Source organism: Dermacentor albipictus, chromosome 1 (genome assembly GCF_038994185.2).
Source record: "Dermacentor albipictus isolate Rhodes 1998 colony chromosome 1, USDA_Dalb.pri_finalv2, whole genome shotgun sequence".
NCBI classification, from domain to species: Eukaryota; Metazoa; Arthropoda; class Arachnida; order Ixodida; family Ixodidae; genus Dermacentor; species Dermacentor albipictus.
The window spans coordinates 478,263,549-478,283,846 of record NC_091821.1 but is presented as its reverse complement, the minus strand read 5'-3'; the positions used below and the strand labels follow the sequence as shown (position 1 = coordinate 478,283,846).

At 46.5% G+C, this 20,298-nt stretch overlaps 1 protein-coding gene across 1 annotated transcript in view; it reads left to right on the top strand.

Moving 5' to 3' along the window:
- The window catches only part of LOC139054861 (uncharacterized), a 127,123-nt gene that overhangs the window by 89,289 nt on the left and 17,536 nt on the right, over positions 1-20,298 (top strand). The window contains exons 13-14 of the mRNA XM_070532529.1: positions 3,462-3,537; positions 7,610-7,660. Of these exons, the coding sequence (XP_070388630.1) occupies positions 3,462-3,537; positions 7,610-7,660 (127 nt within the window). The remainder of the gene's footprint in view (positions 1-3,461; positions 3,538-7,609; positions 7,661-20,298) is intronic.

Sequence of the window (20,298 nt, the reverse complement as noted above, 5' to 3'; positions counted from 1 at the left end):
CCAGAGCCCTGCACGAAGCTACCACATCCTGTTCCGGGGACGAGCTGGTTGCCAAGCTCACGGAGAAATACCTTCCCATAAAGCGTGGAAACGAGGAAGACCGGTTTCCTGACTACCTCGGCCCAAGCCGTCCGGAATTGGACGAAGACTTTACCGTGGGGGAAATTAGGCAAGCCATTTTCGCGCTCAAGGGGAAGTGTGCGCCAGGTGCCGACAGAATCACCAACAAGATGCTGCGGAACCTTGACGACGGTTCGATCGCATACCTCACCGAGAAGATCAACGAGACCTGGAAAAACGGCAGCGTCCCAGAGCAATGGAAGACCGCCAACGTCGTCCTGATCCCCAAACCCGGCAAGGCTCCGAACGTGGACAACCTCCGACCGATCTCTCTCACCTCCTGCGTTGGGAAAGTGGCGGAGCATGTCGTCCTCAACAGACTAAACAGATATCTCGAAGAGAACAACATCTATACTCACAACATGATTGGCTTTCGTGCCGGCCTCTCGTCGCAGGACGCCATGAAGATGATCAAACATCAAATCATCGACGGCAGTACCAGAGACACCAGGGCCCTGCTCGGACTCGACCTCGAGAAAGCCTTTGACAACGTTCTGCACGAATACATTCTGGCCTCCGTGGCAGACCTCGAGCTGGGCCCCAGACTATATAACTATGTCCGTTCGTTCCTGACGGGGAGGAAAGCGAAGCTGCGGATCGGCGACTTTGTATCCGACGAGTTGCTCCTGGGCCCACGGGGCACGCCGCAAGGCTCGGTCATTTCTCCTGCACTCTTCAACATCTGCATGATCGGCCTCTCGAGGAATCTGGCCCAAGTTGAAGGTGTCAAACACACCATATATGCAGACGACATCACCATCTGGTGCACCGGCGGTAGCGAAGGGCAAGTGGAAAGCGCCATGCAAGAGGCGGTAGACGTCACGGAGCAGTACCTGCTACCCACCGGACTCAGATGCTCCCCGACCAAATCTGAGCTTCTCCTTTATAGAAAAGAAAAAGGGCGCAGACCCAAGGGCTGGAAACCGGTCTCGGAAAGTGACATTCACCTGTTCACTCGGAGCGGTGACCCGATACCCCGGGTCGACACCATCAGAGTCCTGGGTATGTTTATAGAATCACGCGGCGGCAACGGCACTGCGTTACGCAAGATAATTGCGAAAACCGACAATGCTTTTCGCCTTGTCCGAAGGGTCACGAACAGACATCGTGGCCTCAAGGAGGACAACCTGCTTCGGCTCATCAACGCCTTTGTGCTGTGTCACTTTACCTACACGGTGGCCATGCACAACTGGCTCAGAGCCGAGCGGGAAAAGCTTAATGCCCTCATTAGAAAATTCTTCAAGAGAGCCCTCGGGCTGCCCGTCCGAACGCATACAGAGGACCTCCTTCGGCTCGGCATACACAACACCATGGAGGAGATAGCCGAGGCTCAGGAACGGGCCCAGCTAACTCGGCTGTCCACCACGCCGGCCGGCAGGCGTATCCTCGAGGAGCTCGGACTGGCACCAACCAAGAACTTGGCTGAAGACACCCAAATCCCCAGAGAAATAGGGGAGAAGATCGTGGTCGCCCCTTTGCCCCGCAACGTTCATCCCGTTCACAACGCAGGTCGTCGCAAGGCAAGAGCATTGAATATGCTAAAGCAAGTAAACAGGGACAAAATCGCAGCAAGCTTCGTGGACGCAGCTGCTTACCGAGACGGCAAGGCTTTTGCGGTTTCCGTCGTTGACACGCTGGGTAAAGTTATCAACTGTGCTTCCGTCCGGACGACGAACCCAGAGGTGGCCGAGCAAGTGGCCATTGCACTCGCCATGCAAGACGGTCGGAGAGACAGGGTGTATAGCGATTCGAAAGCCGCCATCAGGGCATTCCAGAAAGGCCGGGTCGGCCGGCAGGTAGTTCAAATTCTGAAAGGCGCCAAACACGGCAACACCTCCATGCACTCGATTTTTTGGTTCCCTGCACACGTCGGGGCGATTGAGGGGGTTCCTCTGAACCTCAACGAGTCTGCCCACGAGGCTGCGCGTGGCTTTACCGACCGCGCTGCCCTCGGGTCGGGCGACTCTCTCCCCGGACACCGAGACGCTCCTCTCACACACAACGAAATAACTAAATTCTTCTACTTAGAGAGAAGGGTTTTCCCCCCGCCTCACTCCAAGTTAAGCAGGCCGCAGGCGGTCACACTCAGACTTCTTCAAACGAACTCGTACCCAAATCCGGCGTCCCTTAATAGCATATATCCAGAGATTTATACGAATTGTTCTTGCGTGGCCTGTGGTGAGGTAGCTACGTTGCCTCATATGCTCTGGGAGTGCGGGTCGCTGGGCCCGAAGTTCACCAAGGAAGAGTGGGACGCCCTCCTGCGAAGTCCCGTCTTTGAGGATCAAATCCTGGCCGTCCAGCGCGCCCGCGATCGGGCCGGCAGACTAGATCTGTCAGTCCCGTCGTGGGATTAGCCAGGTGCGCGTTTTATCGTGCTTTGCTGGACCAAATAAAAGTTTATTCACTCACTCACTAAAAATGGGTTGGATCACATATGGCAGTAATTGTCAGTTCCTGACTGGAAGCTTGCCATTATCATTGAAAAGGAAGGTGTGCAATCAGTGCATTTTACCGGTGCTGACATATGGGGCAGAGACTTGGAGACTGACAAAGAAGCTTGCGAACAAGTTAAGGTCTGCTCATAGAGCGATGGAACGAAGACTGCTAGGCATAACGTTAAGAGACAACGAGAGCGGTTTAAATCAGAGAGAAAACGGGTATAGCCGATATCCTAATTGACATCAAGAGAAAGAAATTGAGCTGGGCAGGCCATGTAATGCGCCAGTTAGATAACCGTTGGACCATTAGGGTTACAGAATGGGTACCAAGAGAAGGGAAACGCAGTCGAGGAGGGCAGAAGACTAGGTGGAGCAATGAAATTAGGAAATTTGCGGGTGCTTGTTTGAATTGGTTGGTTGGAATATTTTTCTTCTGCGGCCACCTCTATGAAAGTCAGTTCCGCCCAAAATGCGAACCATCGATTGCAATCGCAAATATGTAGACAGCTAGACGAAGTAAGGATAGTAGTTTTATTCGCCGTATAAACTTGCAAACATTTGCATTAATGCAAAATAATTTTACTGCGTCTCCTACTTTTAATGCTCTCACATTAAAAGTAGGAGACATGGCACAATTCAGCGTCCAATATGGTGTCGGACACAATCCTACCCGCCGAACGCCATATCAGATGCCGAATTGTACCGTGTGTTTCTTACTACACGGCAGCAAGTTCAGGGGGTGGTCCTTATGCCAGAAAAAAAAAAAAAAGAACACTTATTGATTGGGAAAATGGGCGCTTAGTTCATTACGCGAGTACATTCATTGTGCGAGTAAATATGTTAAGTAAGGCTGGCTGTAGGTGCAGCTGCTCATGTGCATATTAATCCTGTACTGTGCAGTGAGAGTGGAAGTGCAGAGTGGCCATGTGTTGCTCGTGGAGGAAGTCAAGAGTGAACCTGACCACAAGGATCTCAGGTGTGTTTCGCTGCCTTCTGCTTAAATACCTGGAATTCATAGGCACTGGCTGACTTCTAACCTTTGCTGGCCGTTTGAGATTTCGTGGCATGCCAGTTATCTACTGGGTGCCCAAAAAAGTAACTGTGCAGTGTGAAAATAAACAAATATATTATTGCAGGGAAGGATATTTACAAAAGATAGATGCACAGGGATAATGTGCAGCTCGAAATTACAGGGCAGAGCGATACCACTGTACGCAATGGAACAAAGTTTTTGTTGACAGGTTGACCAGCCTTACTGGGGCTGGTTACCGACCACACCTTCTTGTTTCTGTTGTAGAACGAATGAGCAACAGCCTAAAGCTTGAGCATGTCAATGATGAGCAAGGTGGCGAAAACACAAAAACGAAGGAAAAGGGAAGGACTGTGGCCCTGCCATACGTGTACAACATATCTCAACGCTTGAAAAAGATATAGTGCAAAGCTGCAGTTAATGTTGTGCTCACTGCCCCAGAAAAGCTGAAAAGCCTCTGCCGACACGTCAATGCAGAAGAGCCGATAAAGCAGCAAGGGTGCACAATAAATCATCAGAGCCGCTTGGTGAATTGTGCAGAAGCCGTGGTGTACTATTCTATACCTTTGACATGTGAGAAAAACTATATAGGGCAATCTGGAAGATGCACAAACGAAAGACTAAGGGAACATAAATTTAACGTCGAGCAGGCGAACAGAAATCTAGGTATCCTTTTCAGGGATTGCCCGTGTAAAGCTTGTGCCACAGAATTCAGACGCTGTGAAGTGCCAAAAAACAGAATGACCAGCTGTTTCGGGAGATCATTGAGGCTGCCAAGATTGCCAGGCTTCGTGACCAATGTGTGAGCATGCCATCCTTGTTGCTAACAAAGAAAAAAGGAACTTGAGCTTTTGCACATACAGTCATTTTGAGTGTGAAAAAGTGCGTGTTTCACATGATGTGCAAAGACGTGTCTGTGACACGTGTGAGCAAAGCTATAAGAAGCAGTGTTTCTTTCAAATAAACATCGTTGAAAGTCAGCGCTTGTAGTGTCTTCTTGTCTGGTGTCCCTTCTACATTTTGCGCTGTTAACACCAGGATGGAAAACCAACAAGCCCAAGCTGCTATTCAAGCACAATTCTTGCGAAAGCGAATCTTTTGCATTCCCGGTTGATTTCATTATTGCGAGGTTCAACTGTAATTGATGTTTCAGAGTTGCTACGTGTCCTTTGTTCACAATAAAGAGCAATCAATTTTCCAATCATCTAATAATGATTGGAAAAGTTACCACGAACAGTCAAAATTATGTCAAGCAGAAATTGAATAATCTAAAGATAAATACTTTAACCATGATATTTCAATTTAGTGTTTTTTCTATGGTAAAAAATGGCAAGAGTCTCTTGCCCTCTCGGGTCACCACAAAATTTATTACATTCTTGGTACTTAGTGCTTGGCAACGAAATTCCAATCTCTCCAAGTGCGCATGTTGTTTCTATAATTGCCACTATGTACAATGTTCTGGTTACGCAAGAAGCAATAGAACAAGCTATTGACCATTTGCCAAATAATTCAAGTCCTGGTCCTGACGGTAACTCCCCGAAACTGCTCAAGCTAACTAAAGCAACGATAGACCACATTTTCACTGCGTTAGTTCACTCTATTGACACAGGTTGTGTGCCTGATGCCTGGAAAATTGCTCGTGTTATACCTCTATATAAATCTGGAGACCATTCTGCCTTCGCACAGGCCCATCTCATTAACAAGCCTACCCTGTAAAATTTAACACATAATCTCCTCGGCAATAATGGCGTACTTAGATCAGCACCTCTTTTTTTCCCCAAACCACCACGGAATCTTGCATGGGTGTTCCTGTGAGTCACAGCTATTTGAGCTGATGGCTGACCTTCACAACGCTGTACACAGCCTAATTAGGATACTAGATGCTGTATTCATTGACTTCGCAAAAGTGTTTGATAAGGTGGCTCATAATTGTCTTATGATTAGAATGGATAAGCTTAACATAAGCAGGAATGTGGTGAACTGGATCGTCAATTTCCTAGGTAAGCTACAGCAGTTTGTTTCTGCAAATGAATCTTGCTCTGCACTAACACTCGTAAAATGTGATGTGCATCAGGGATCGGAGCTTGGGCCAGCTGTATTCTTTATTTCCATTAGTGACATCAGCAATAACATTACTTCCGCTGTCAAGTTATTTCCTGGCGACTGTGTTTTACAGGAAGATTAATAATCCTGATGATACAAATTTTCGGCAGTCGAACTTTGATGAAATCACTAAGTGGTGCAAAAAAGGGCGGATGGGGATAAACATCTCCAAAACAAAAGCCATGACATCTACCATGACCAGTGTACCCCAAACTTGCTTGTACACTATTAATAATGCGGTCATCGAAAAAGTGTCCACAGTAAGATACCTAGGCGCTCACACATTTCTTCAGACTTGACATGGCACCAGCACATTGATTACACAGGTAGCAAAGCTTCCAAAACCCTCGGTTTTGTCAGGTGCCACCTGTACTCTGCAAACAAAGCGACTAAACTTTTAGCATACCTTGCTTTAGTTCGCAACTGGAATATGCCACTATCATTCGCAAACTGCATCAAGAATACTTTGCCAAAAAACTTGAATTGCTACAGAATAAGGCTGCTAAGTTTGTCACGAAAGAAATATTCTCATTGCTACAGCGTAACTGACATTCAATTGTCTCTGAATTTATGCAGGCTCGAAAAAAGACTTGTTAACACTGCTGTCTCACTTTCACCGCCTGTATCATAACCTCTCTGCATTCACAGAAGCCCATATCAAACTGGCCCTTCGCATCTTTCCCTGATAAGATCACCCTTTTGAAGTACAGCCAAAGCTTGGCCCTGGCAAACTTCTGTATCATCATCATCAGCAGCCTGGTTACGCCCACTGCAGGGCAAAGGCCTCTCCTACACTTCACCAACTACCCCGGTCATGTACTAATTGTGGCCATGTCGTCCCTGCAAACTTCTTAATCTCATCCGCCCACCTCTGCAGCCCCCTGCTACGCTTCCCTTCCCTTGGAATCCAGTCCGTAACCCTTAATGACCATCGGTTATCTTCCCTCCTCATTACATGTCCTGCCCATGCCCATTCCTTTTTCTTGATTTCAACTAAGATGTCATTAACTCACGTTTGTTCCCACACCCAATCTACTCTTTTCTTATCCTTTAACGTTACACCCATCCTTCTTTCCATAGCTCGTTGTGTTGTCCTTAATTTACGTAGAACTTCTGCATCAGTCACCACTATTCCTTGCCATCTACTATTAGAACAAACTCCCAGCTGAAATCGTTTCTGAGAATAATAACTGAAGTGCTGGATGCATACTGATACGTAAAAATAATAGGGCTTTGACGACTTGCATTTTTATCTTGCATTTCAATTGTATATTTCCTCTTTTTCAATCTTGTATTTGTAGCCATGTATATTGCATTTTGTGAATGTTTTCTTCCTTTTTACTTTCCGTGCTATGTATAATGTTCATTCATTGCTTCTTTTTTTCTTCAACCCCCTATGTATATGCCTGTAAAAGGGCCTTTAAGGTACGTGGAAAAAAAAAAATAAAAGTGAGGCAACAGGGTCTGATTATTTGCAGGTCAGGGGTTGCAGAACGGGAGATTACTCTTCGTCCAGTTAATCTCATGTTTGTGGAATCCATTATGACTGGCGTGTAGACAGATATTTCTCCATTGTGTTTGCACCGGGGCATCCTGGTCAGTGTAATGGTTGGTGTTGGTGTGATGCTCCATGTTGGTGTGATGCTCCAGTGAAGTGTTGCCGTGCCTTTCCTGATGTTCTTTCACTGAATCCTTCTTTTCTTTTTAAGTGTGAGCATTAAGATAATGCTTGCACAGTATCTTGTGCCTTGCCATGTTGCCACTACCAATGTCTAGTTGTACCTTCTGTTATGGTCACTTGCCAGCCTGCATGCCTCCACACGTCACTTTCACGTGACAGTGTTCTGCTTAAGACTATCATTGTGGGCACAAGAGTAGAAACGCAGCACTGACCCTGTGAATTTGTGCTTTGCAGGCTCAGCGCCCTCTTTGGCCCAATAAATGCACTGGCTGACCAACTGCATGGGTGAGTTGTCTCTTTTGGGTGCGTGCTGTTTTATAAGAAACCTTCCCTGCAGCTTAGAAGCACAGTGTGAGGTCACAAACGGCTTTCGATGGCAGTGCAGACAGTGCAGCGGTAATATGGCCTCTGCACCTGGATTACAATTGCTGGTAGTTCAGGGAGAACTGTGAAGTTGGGGAATTAGTGAGCGGTCAGTTTATTAAAACAAAAAGGCTCTATTGGCCAATATTCGAACACAATCTATACGTTAATTGCACAAGGCAATAAGGCTCTGCAAACATGCATAATCACTGCTTATTGAAGCTGTTCCACTTGTCCATGCATCTGTGACATAATTGTTTCAATATTGGGCTTCTGTGCTAGATGGCCTGTTGTTGGACAATTTGAATAATGGGTAACGAAGAAGAAGTGCAGGTTAGCCTGGCGTATCTCCAGCGTATGAAATGTAAGAAAGAAGTGCCAGTCAGTCAGGCGCATCACCAGTGCTTTACGCACGGGGCCGGTTTGGTGCTCGCAGGGTTTTTGGCTACCGTACCCAGTTTGACCTCTCTCTTCTTGATACCTTGTCAATGAACACCTTGACATTTGGTGGAGGTGCTGGGTACGACTTCATCAACGCTGGAACTTCGAAGCCGAACCCTTCAACCATCTCAGCCCATGCCGGACGATCTTGCTCGGCCTTCTCGAACCATGCCTGATGGTCCAGCCCAACAAGCTGCAGTCACGGCACCAACTGTCATCGATCCTAGCGTGCAGCGTCAGCGGGATCCTGCTATTTTTGCGGGTACTGGTGATCAGGATGTTGAGCACTGGCTTGCCTCATACGACAGAGTCAGCATGCACAACCACTGGGACGATACGGCAAATCTCAACAACGTAATTTTCTACTTGAGCAATGTTGCACATTTGTGGTATCGTAACCACGAATCCGACATTCCGACATGGTCGGCGTTCTAGACCAACTTCACAGAAGTCTTTGGTCGTCCTGCTGTCCGCAAACTTCAGGCTGAACAATGCCAGCACAGATGTGCCCAGCAGGTGAGAATTTCACCGGCTACATCGAAGACGTTAATCTGTGCAACAGAGTCGACGCAATGATGCCAGAAGCCGACAAGATCAGGCATATCCTCAAGGGAATTGAGGACGACGCTTTTCAAATGTTGGTCGCCCGAAACCCAACCACAGTGTCTGTCGTCATTACGCTCTGTGAGAGTTACAACGAACTTCGAAGGCAGCGAGCAGTCACACGACATCCGTTCTCAGAATTCGCTGCTGTCTCAGGTCTGATGCTAGATGTTGACGAGTTGCCTCTAGTGCTCCAGATAAAAAAACTCGTGCGAGAAGAAGTTTCTCGGCAGCTTTCCCTCGTGCACTTTACGAATGTGCAACCATACTCTTCATTGACACTGGGGTTACAGAGCGGCATCAAGGAGCAAGTCGCCGAGTGCCTGCCAGCTGTAACTCAACCACCTACCGTCGTGGCACCCCTGACGTACGCTGACGTCGCTGCAAGACCGCCCTTGGCTTCACATCCACCTCTCCAAGCTGTTGCGCGACCGCCCCTGACTCCCTTCTCACCGCCTGCACCACAGCTACCACATCAGCCAAATCCTTGGCGCACCGCCGACAACCGCCCAAGTTGTTACCATTGTGGTATTCTGGGACACGTTGCCCGCTTTTGTCAACGCCGTATGGTGCATATTTGTTATAACTGCCGACCCATGAGCACTTCCGCCCCTCGACAACTACAATCTCCTGTGCTGCCAGATGAAACCTGTTCTCAACCATGCTTCTCGTTCCCCCTCTGCACGCCGCCGCTCCATATCACCGATGAGGCGCCGGCCAAGCCCTCTACCTCAGGGAAACTAAGTGTCGCAGTTCCCGAGGCGAGAACTGCATTCCCTTCGATATGCCAAAGGCCTCAAAATTACCCCTGCAACGTCATTGAGTTTTACGTCAAAGGGATTTGAGCATTCACACTGGTCGATACGGGCGCAGCAATTTCTGTGTTACACGCAGGACTTTGCCGACGAATAGGAAAAGTAACGACGTCACTTTTTGGAGTGTATTTGAGTACTGCGAGCGCACAGCCCGTCGAACCATTGGGAGCCTGCACTGCACGTGTTGTCATCGAGGAATCGCTTCATGTCATTGAATTCGCTGTGCTGCCATCCTGCTCCCACGATGTTATCCTAGGCTGGGATTTCTTTTCGTCAAACAATGCCATCACTGACTGTGCCCGCGCCGAGAGGGAGTTGTCTTTTCTTGCCGATGCAGCCTTGGACCAAGCTCCTGTGATGTGTACAAAAATGCTTGTGGCCGAAGTTACTGATATCCCTCCTCAGTCAGCCGCCGTCGTCTCCTTATCTTGCGCATCAGCACGTGACGCAACTGTGCTATTCACATCATGTGACTTCTCCGTCCGTCACCGTTCCCTTCCGTTGTCCTTTGCCGTCATCGCCCTCAGTGTTGGCCGTGGTGTCGTGTGTGTGCAATAGTTTTTGGCTACTGCACCGAGTTCGACTTCTCTTTCCTTGCGTACCTTGTCAATAAACACCTTGACAAATGTTTCTTTAATTATTTATAACGCAGTGTTTTCTTGAAAATGATCAGTTTGCAAAGTCACAAAGTCGTTTAAAGCCAGAAGGACGAAGTTTAGGCAAATTGACGTACTACCCATAATTCCCATGCTGGCTGAACCTGCCTTGCTTGCAGCTGCCGTAGGCACTAGCGCCACAGTTCGCTCTAAGCTCTTAAAACAGTTGCACCTTTTGGAGTATAGATGCGTGAAGTGCTGGACCAGTTGGTTCACGTTTAAAGCAAAAAAAGAAAAAAGAAAAGCCAGCGAAAACCAAGAAGCAGGACCAGATGGAGGCGCACACACATAGTCACCGGACTTACAACCGATTTATTGAAGCATCCATGTACTTAAACACGTTTGTCCTGAACAAGTGCACATGCAAAAGGAAGAGACCAATCAGACACATTGACGATGTCAAGCAAACCCCGATTAAAATTGCCACTCTTTCTCTGTGATAAGCACAGATGGGTCGCTTATGCAAACCCACACATTCTTTTTATATGAAACGCTTCAAGCAGTTCACGCTCGTGCTTTGTCTTCCCCCTGCTGATGATGCTAGTGCGGTGAAACAAAGGCCTGCGGCAGTCGCAATCCATCACGTGCAAAGCGAGGTTGCTCCCTGTGCCCGATCACAGTGTGTAGCTGTGTTCTCTGAGGTATTCATTTAAACACTGCCCTGCCTGGCCGATATATACTTTTCCATAAGACATGGGAATTGAATAAACTACCCCCGCAGCACATTTAGTGAACTTTGTTTGGTGCTTAGTTTTGCAGGCTAACTCTCGCTTACAGCCGGAGATGTGTGCACATAGGCCGGAAAGTTTTTGTGTGGCTGAAAAGTTACACCAAGTTAACACCATATTTTTGGGACTTTTCAGCCCATGGAAAATATTATGGAAGAGGATAACCTCAGTGTTTCTTGTCTCTTCTAATTGGTCATCGGAATTCACATGTCGTTTCTTCATTTTTCTTGCCAATGTTTCACCAACAGTCAATAGTACGGACGACAGACAACTGGTAGGGGTATACAGTTGAACCCACTTATAACAATATTCAAGTGCCACGAAAATTCCATTGTTATAACCGATAATTGTTATAGCTGGGTTATATGAAAAAGGCAAAATAAGGTAATGGCGGAGCTAATATGAGAAAACTATATAGGCAGGGAGGCCAGTGCCCCTCCCCACCTCCTTCCTCCGCCCGGATGCTGATTGTGTTCCCTCGTTTAAGTGCTTCCTGGGTGCTCCGATCGCATTTAACAAGCCGCGGCTGTCGGCATTAAAGAACGACACTCCTACAACAGCAAAGAGGTGCCATGGGTGGCAAGCGATATGCGAGCACTGCTGAGGCATCGCTTTGGTGGCCCCTAAAGGGACCTTTTAAAAATTGAGAGAAGGCTGCCGCAGCAGCCTGTCCGCTTGAGAAATCCAGAAGAAACGCTGAAGAGAGAGCACCACAAGCATCTCGCCACGTACTTCTCACTGGCTTGCATGAGAAAAGCCTATGTCCATCAGCCACGCATGTTTTACACGAAGCTTGCCGACATTCTTCTCCAAGGCATCCAATTGTTCCATGTTGTGCAGTGGAAGGTTCCTTGCGAAAACAAAGCCCAGGAGGGACTGAATCATCTGCAGGGCCCCCTGTGAGGACAATATTGAGGCAGCCTGCCCTACCAAGTCATTGCTACCGTCATCACCGTCGCTGTCTGATGCAAACATGTTCGCAACGATTGTCTTATTGGTTAGAAGTACTTATTCCCAAATCTATAGCCGTGTGCTTTCTTTTCACCAGCAACATCATGCATTGCTGATGATCAGAGGGCAGATCAGCCATCTTCCGTTTCAGCGGTGAGTCAAGCGAAGCTGAGAAACCGCGTGGCCAGGAACGGCTTCAACACAACCAACAAAGACGAACACGAGCGATTAAGGTGTTCGCAGAACTGCACGGAATGAGGAGCCAGCGAGCAACATGCGAGCAATCTGCTTGCGGCGCAGTTGGCACGGGCCATTTGTGTTTCAGAGGGGTGGAAGGGCAATGGGAGAACCGTGCGGAGATGACTGGAAAATGAGTGCACGGCAGCTGTTGGAGCAACGGCCCATCGTGCAGCAGCTCGGATTTCTAGTTTTTTTTCTTTTCAAGGATTTCGCATTTCACTACCTTTCGGCTCGGACACCCAGCAGCCGTACTTCATCGTTATAACCGATAACACAGCGTCAGGGCATTGTAGTAAGCGGGTTATTTCACCATCGAAAACATACAAAAGTCGACGGTGCAGTAGCTTCTCATTGTTATAATTGATATATTGTTAAAATCCATATCGTTATAAGTGGGTTCAACTGTATATTTGTCCCGCAAAAATAATTGTTCTGTACCTTGCTTGTGTTTCTTTTCCTGAAAACACTGTGTTCGCTTCTTTCCTGTCGAGAATGTCATGGCATACAGATAATGTGCAGGCCGTTCGTGACTTGGAAATGCAGGGCTCACAGCGTTAAAGAAAGGAAATGCGGGCAAGACAGGTGATGATCATTGTTATGGGACAAGATACGCTCCAAAGGGTGCAAGCTTTTTTGCGATAGCTATTATATGAACATTCCAGGTGTATTTCTGTCGACGTGATGTTCCGCATAAAGTGCAGGGGTGATAACATTGTCGCTGTGCGCCCTACGCTATATGTGCGAGTGAAAGCACCTCGCCCGTGTGGAAGCAGAAGGGAGGGGAGCGAGAAGGAAGCGTGCAGTCTTCCGTCGTACGCGAGGCATCGAATGTTACGAGGCACCAGGGGGAGGGGAGGGAGGTGGAGTGGCATTCTGCTCTAGCTACAATAGCACGTGTGGCGGCTGCACATCGTTGTGCAGCCGTTTATTTAGAGTGATCTGTATTGGGGGTAGAGCCTAGGTGCATCGACAGCTCGTAGCTTTGTGCGTGCTGCATGTTCTCGGTGCTCAGCTTGCGTTGAAGCGATAGCACGAAGATCACTTCACTCGCTGCTGCTGTTGCGCTTGCTCACGCCAGCGTTTCGACAGCGGGTGCCTGCAGTCATGGAGTTTGATGCATTCATGTTTTCTCTGTGGGCTGACACCGTGCTAGTTCATTTAGTTAGCAAGTAAATCTTTACAAGTTGATACGGCCAATAAAAATGTGGTCCTTGCTTCGTATAGCTGTCAGCTAATTTGCTATCGCACTCGATGCTTCGCCTTTCTGGCGAAATTGCAACTTTTTTGAGACTGTAGTACAGTCGCCAATGGATTTTTCGGAATCCAAAAATTCGGACTTGATAGATATTTCGTAACGTCAAGGTTGCCATCAAGGTAATGCATTTTTGAGACTGATTTTTTAGACAAATCTAGGCCCCAAAGTTTGATTTTTCAAACTAAAGCGCTCATTCCGAGTCACGCTAGCCGATACTGGAAGCCGCCATTTTGGATTTCCCGCTGGCTTGCTCAGGCTAGGCTTCCAGTGGCCCGCTTTGATAGCCTCCAAGATTGGGAGCTGCACGCGTTCAATATTGCCATTTTTTTTTTACCTACACTTTGTGCAGGCTCGTGTAGATGAGTGTAGTGCTGGGCAGAAGCTTTGACGTCGTGTGCTGCACTAGGCTTGCTGGGCTGTAGCCAATTTAAGAAGTCAGTGTGTCATCTTCTTCATCAGCAGACGAAAGATGCCCAACTCTGCACTGCACTTTGCCTGGCCTCATACTTACTGGCTGCATATCTGCCCTTGCCTGAAATTAAACGCCATTGTACTTTTCGTCACTTTTTGTCACCGTCATTAAATGCCTTTCGTCAACAAATCTTGACTAACTGCAGCAAAATACATCGCGAATGTGCACTGCACGAAGACAACTTCTCAATGCATATAATACAGTGCGGAGTCTGAAATGGCCCGCATCATCTGTAAGAGAATTTTATCTTCTTGGAAGATTAGCTCACCTTCCTCTGTGACACACGGTCACTCCAGCACTTCGCTACCGTCCTTGCAGCGAATATTCACTATCATTGCTATACAGTTGATCACGGATATATTGAACTTGAATGGGATTGTGAGATAGTTCAATATATCAATAATTTGATATATAATATAAATACCTTATACAAACATTTTTTAAGAGATTTTACAGCTGTTCATTATACATGATAATTCATTATATCGGGGTTCAACATACAGTTGACTCATTACAACGTAACCCGATAATCTGGGGAAAAAAAATGTCCGTTTTATCCGAAGTCCATGATATCTGAAATGCCTCACTTCCTAAACTTTCGTTGAGATATCTAACAGCTTTATTGTAAAGAGTGAGTGAGGAATGTCCAAAGTAAAAAAGCGAGCAAAAAAAGTCGCAGTTCCACCCGAAAGGCGAAGCATCAATTGTGATAGCAAATTAAGCAAGATAAGCGTGGCTGCAGCAGGGAGCGAATTGACCTTCATGCTGTCTCTCGCTTCAGCGCAAACTAAACGTCGAAAGCAACGTGCATATGAAGCTCTAACACTGGGTGCACTTTGACAACATCGCAGATCACTTTGAATATGCGACGCGCGTGTGGGAGAACAGTTTGTCGACATCGTAGATCGCTTTCAAGATACAGCGCCCACACGGGCGAGCACTTTATCTACATCGCAGATCGCTTTCAAGATATGGCGGCCGCACTGTAAGCAGCAGCGGCCGAAGTAGATCCTCCTGTCACTCGCCCCCTCCTCCTTTCCCCACCACGCCTCGTGCGTAAAAGAAGACGGCAAGTTTCCGTTCCCCCCTTGCACATGCGATATGGAGCTGCAATCGTCTGCTGACCCGCTTAGGTCAGTTGTCAGCCCGTGTCAACTCGACAAAAGTGTTTTATATGCCCGATATTTTTAAAAAATTGCCGCTTATTTCATCCGCTGTACCTGATAGTCTGTTGTAGGGTGGTCCGTTAAAAGCGAACTTCGTTGCATTAATAAAGTAGGTAGAACAGACTAAGGCTGAAATATGGTCCATTATGTCCAAACGTCTATTGTATGCAGGTCTGTTGTAACGAGCATAGACTGTATCCGGGTTCAGCTGTATCAGCGCTAACAGTCGCAGACAAAATGGCACAGCACGTTTGCAACACCAGCCTGCTTGTTAGTCGTCTGCTATCTACACTCATAGAAACCACTGCGTAGAAAGTGTAGTTCTCATGCTACACTACAGCTATAAAAAATGGCTTTGTGTAGGTGGGTGGAGCTACACTTTTGTACACCAAGTAAAAAAAAAGAATGGTGACTTCCTAGACTAGCTACACTTGTGTAGCCAGTGTAGGTTAAAAATGAATAGCCCTAATAGAGAGTGTGCAACATCCTCCCGTCAAGGAGGCCATGCCTGCTCTCGGAAACGTTCCTGGGGACGGCACAATTTTTATTCTCTCTCTCTCTCTTTTTTTTTTGGTCAGCGCTATCACCGTAGTCACTTAATGTGGGATCTCCTTTATTTTTGTCTTTGATGTTTTGGTTGCTTTTTGCATGTGCTGTGTCAACAGAGCAGGTGTGTTTCGAAGACGTTGCATCTTTGTGTGTGCGGCTTCACATTTATGTGATCGGCAGCACCTCCTGTGCCTTCATGAAAAAGTGGTGTGAAGAAACATGACTCATTTTTGTTATCTCCATGGTTATCTCTGTTACCGGAGATGGCCAATGCAGTCACACTCGTCAGACTGTATACGGAGACGACATCACTCTTGCGCAGATCCAAGCAAATCTGATCGCCTTCAAGCATAATATGAGGCAGGACATTATTAGATATTTCTTTTTAAACCACTCTAAGCCTAACAATTTTTTTTACAAATTTTCCGTACTGTTTAATTTTTGGACTATTTTTCGGTTCCTGCGATGTCCGGAAGATCGGTCATCATCATCATCATCATCATAAGCCTATTTATGTCCACTGCAAGACGAAGGCCTTTCCCTGTGATCTCCAATTACCCCTGTCCTGCACCAACCGATTCCAACTAGCACCGGCAAATTTCAAAATTTCGTCGCACCACCTAGTCTTCTGCCGTCCTCTACTGCGCTTCCCTTCTCTTGGTACCCATTCTGTCACCCTAATGGTCCAGCGGTTATCTAATCTGCGCATTACATGACCTGCCCAGTGCCATTTTTTTCTCTTAATGTCTATTAGAATATTGTCTATACCCGTTTGCCCTCTGATTCAAACCGCTCTCTTTCTGTGTCTTAAAGTGATGCCTAGAATTCTTCGTTCCATTGCTCTTTGTGCGGTCCTTAACTTGTTCTCAAGCTTCTTTGTCAGTCTCCAAGTCTCTGCGCCATATGTCAGCACCGGTAGAATGCACTGATTGTGTACTTTCCTTTTCAATGATAACAGTAAGCTCTTAGTCAGGAGCTCACCATGTCTGCTGTATGCAATCCAACCTATTTTTATTCTTCTGTGAGTTTTCTTCTCATGGTCAGGGTTGCCTATGGTTAGTTGACCTAGGTAAACATACTCTTTCACATACTCTAGAGGCTGACTTGCGATCTTGAACTCTTGTTCTCTTGCCCAGTTATTTATCATTATCTTTGTCTTCTGCATATTAATCTTCAGCCCCACTCGTACACTCTCCCTGTTAAGGCCTGCAATCATTTGTTGTAACTCGTCCGCAGTGTTGCTGAATAGAACAATGTCATCGGCATACTGAAGGTTGCTGAGGTATTCGCCGTCTATCCTTACTCCTAAACTTCCCAGTTTAATAGCTTGAATACTTCTTCCAAGCATGCAGTGAATAGCATTGGAGAGATTGTGTCTCCTTGTCTGACCCCTTTCTTTATAGGTATATTCCTACTTTTCTTGTGTAGAATTAAGGTAGCTGTGGAATCTGTAGATATTTTCCAAGGTATTTATGTAAGCAGTCTGTACCCCTTGATTACACAATGCCTCCATGACTGCTTGTATCTCTACTGAATCAAATGCTTTTTCGTAATCTATGAAAACCATATCATCATCATCAGCCTGGTTACGCCCACTGCAGGGCAAAGGCCTCTCCCTTACTTCTCCAACAACCCCGGTCATGTACTAATTGTGGCCATGTCATGCCTGCAAACTTCTTAATCTCATCCGCCCACCTAACTTTCTACCGCCCCCTGCTACGCTTCCCTTCCCTTGGGATCCAGTCCGTAACCCTTAATGACCATCGGTTATCTTCCCTCCTCATTACATGTCCTGCCCATGCCCATTTCTTTTTCTTGATTTCAACTAAGATGTCATTAACTCACGTTTGTTCCCTCACCCAATCTGCTCTTTTCTTATCCCTTAACGTTACACCTATCATTCTTCTTTCCATAGCTCGTTGCGTCGTCCTCAATTTGAGTAGAACCCTTTTCGTAAGCCTCCAGGTTTCTGCCCCGTAGGTGAGTACTGGTAAGACACAGCTATTATATACTTTTCTCTTGAGGGATAATGGCAACCTGCTGTTCATGATCTGAGAATGCCTGCCAAATGCAACCCAGCCCATTCTTATTCTTCTGATTATTTCCGTCTCATGATCCGGATCCACCGTCACTACCTGCCCTAAGTAGGTGTATTCCCTTACGACTTCCAGTGCCTCGCTGCCTATTGTAAATTGCTGTTCTCTTCCGAGACTGTTAAGCATTACTTTAGTTTTCTGCAGATTAATTTTTAGACCCACTCTTCTGCTTTGCCTCTCCAGGTCAGTGAGCATGCATTGCAATTGGTCCCCGGAGTTACTAAGCAAAGCAATATCATCAGCGAATCGCAAGTTACTAAGGTATTCTCCATTAACTTTTATCCCCAATTCTTCCCAATCCACGTCTCTGAATACCTCCTGTAAACACGCTGTGAATAGCATTGGAGATATCGTATCTCCCTGCCTGACGCCTTTCTTTATTTGTATTTTGTTGCTTGCTTTATGGAGGACTACGGTGGCTGTGGAGCCGCTATAGATATCTTTCAGTATTTTTACATACGGCTCGTCTACACCCTGATTCTGTAATGCCTCCATGACTGCTGAGGTTTCGACAGAATCAAACGCTTTCTCGTAATCAATGAAAGCTATATATAAGGGTTGGTTATATTCCGCACATTTCTCTATCACCTGATTGATAGTGTGAATATGATCTATTGTTGAGTAGCCTTTACGGAATCCTGCCTGGTCCTTTGCTTGACTGAAGTCTAAGGTGCTCCTGATTCTATTTGCGATTACCTTAGTAAATAGTTTGTACGCAACGGACAGTAAGCTGATCGGTCTATAATTTTTCAAGTCTTTGGCGTCCCCTTTCTTATGGATTAGGGTTATGTTAGCGTTCTTCCAAGATTCCGGTACGCTCGAAGTCATGAGGCATTGCGTATACAGGGTGGCCAGTTTCTCTAGAACAATCTGTCCACCATCCTTCAACAAATCTGCTGTTACCTGATCCTCCCCAGGTGCCTTTCCCCTTTGCATATCTCCCAAGGCTTTCCTTACTTCTTCCGGCGTTACCTTTGGGATTTCGAATTCGTCTAGACTATGTTCTCTTCCATTATCGTCGTGGGTGCCACTGGTACTGTATAAGTCTCTATAGAACTCCTCAGCCACTTGAACTGTCTCATCCATATTAGTAATGATATTGCCGGCTTTGTCTCTTAACGCATACATCTGATTCTTGCCAATTCCTAGTTTCTTCTTCACTGTTTTTAGGCTTCCTCCGTTCCTGAGAGCATGTTCAATCCTATCCATATTATACTTCCTTATGTCAGCTGTCTTACGCTTGTTGATTAACTTCGAAAGTTCTGCCAGTTCTATTCTAGCTGTAGGTTTAGATGCTTTCATGCATTGGCGTTTCTTGATCAGATCTTTCGTCTCCTGCGATAGTTTGCTCGTATCCTGCCTAACGGAGTTACCACCGACTTCCATTGCACACTCCTTAATGATGCCCACAAGATTGTCGTTCATTGCTTCAACACTAAGGTCCTCTTCCTGAGTTAAAGCCGAATACCTGTTCTGTAGCTTTATCTGGAATTCCTCTATTTTCCCTCTTACCGCTAACTCATTAATCGGCTTCTTATGTACCAGTTTCTTTTGTTCCCTCCTCAGGCCTAGGCTAATTCGAGTTCTTACCATCCTGTGGTCACTGCAGCGCACCTTGCCGAGCATGTCCAAATCTTGTATGATGCCAGGGTTAGCGCAGAGTATGAAGTCTATTTCATTTCTAGACTCGCCGTTCGGGCTCCTCCACGTCCACTTTCGGCTATCCCGCTTGCGGAAGAAGGTGTTCATTATCCTCATATTATTCTGTTCCGCAAACTCTACTAATAACTCTCCCCTGCTATTCCTAGTGCCTATGCCATATTCCCCCACTGCCTTGTCTCCAGCCTGGTTCTTGCCTACCTTAGCATTAAAGTCGCCCATTAGTATAGTGTATTTAGTTTTCACTCTACCCATCGCCGATTCCACGTCTTCATAGAAGCTTTCGACTTCCTGGTCATCATGACTGGATGTAGGGGCGTAGACCTGTACAATCTTCATTTTGTACCTCTTATTAAGTTTCACAACAAGACCTGCCACCCTCTCGTTAATGCTATAGAATTCCTGTATGTTACCAGCTATATTCTTATTAATCAGGAATCCGACTCCTAGTTCTCTTCTCTCCGCTATGCCCCGGTAGCACAGGACGTGCCCACTTTTTAGCACTGTATATGCTTCTTTTGGCCTCCTAACTTCACTGAGCCCTATTATATCCCATTTACTGCCCTCTAATTCCTCCAATAGCACTGATAGACTCGCCTCACTAGATAACGTTCTAGCGTTAAACGTTGCCAGGTTCATATTCCAATGGCGGCTTGTCCGGAACCATATAAAGAGGCTTATTGTACTTCGCGAATTTCTCGATAACCTGATTAATGACATGGATGTGATGCATTGTAGAGTATTCTTTCCTGAAGCCAGCCTGTTCCCTTGGTTGACTAAAGTCCAATGTTACCCTTCGTCTATTGGAGATTATTTTGGTAAATATTTTATATAATACTGGGAGTAATCTGATGGGTCTATAATATTTCAATTCTTTAATGTCGCCCTTTTTGTGGATTAGTATAATGTTTGCATTCTTCCGTTTTTCT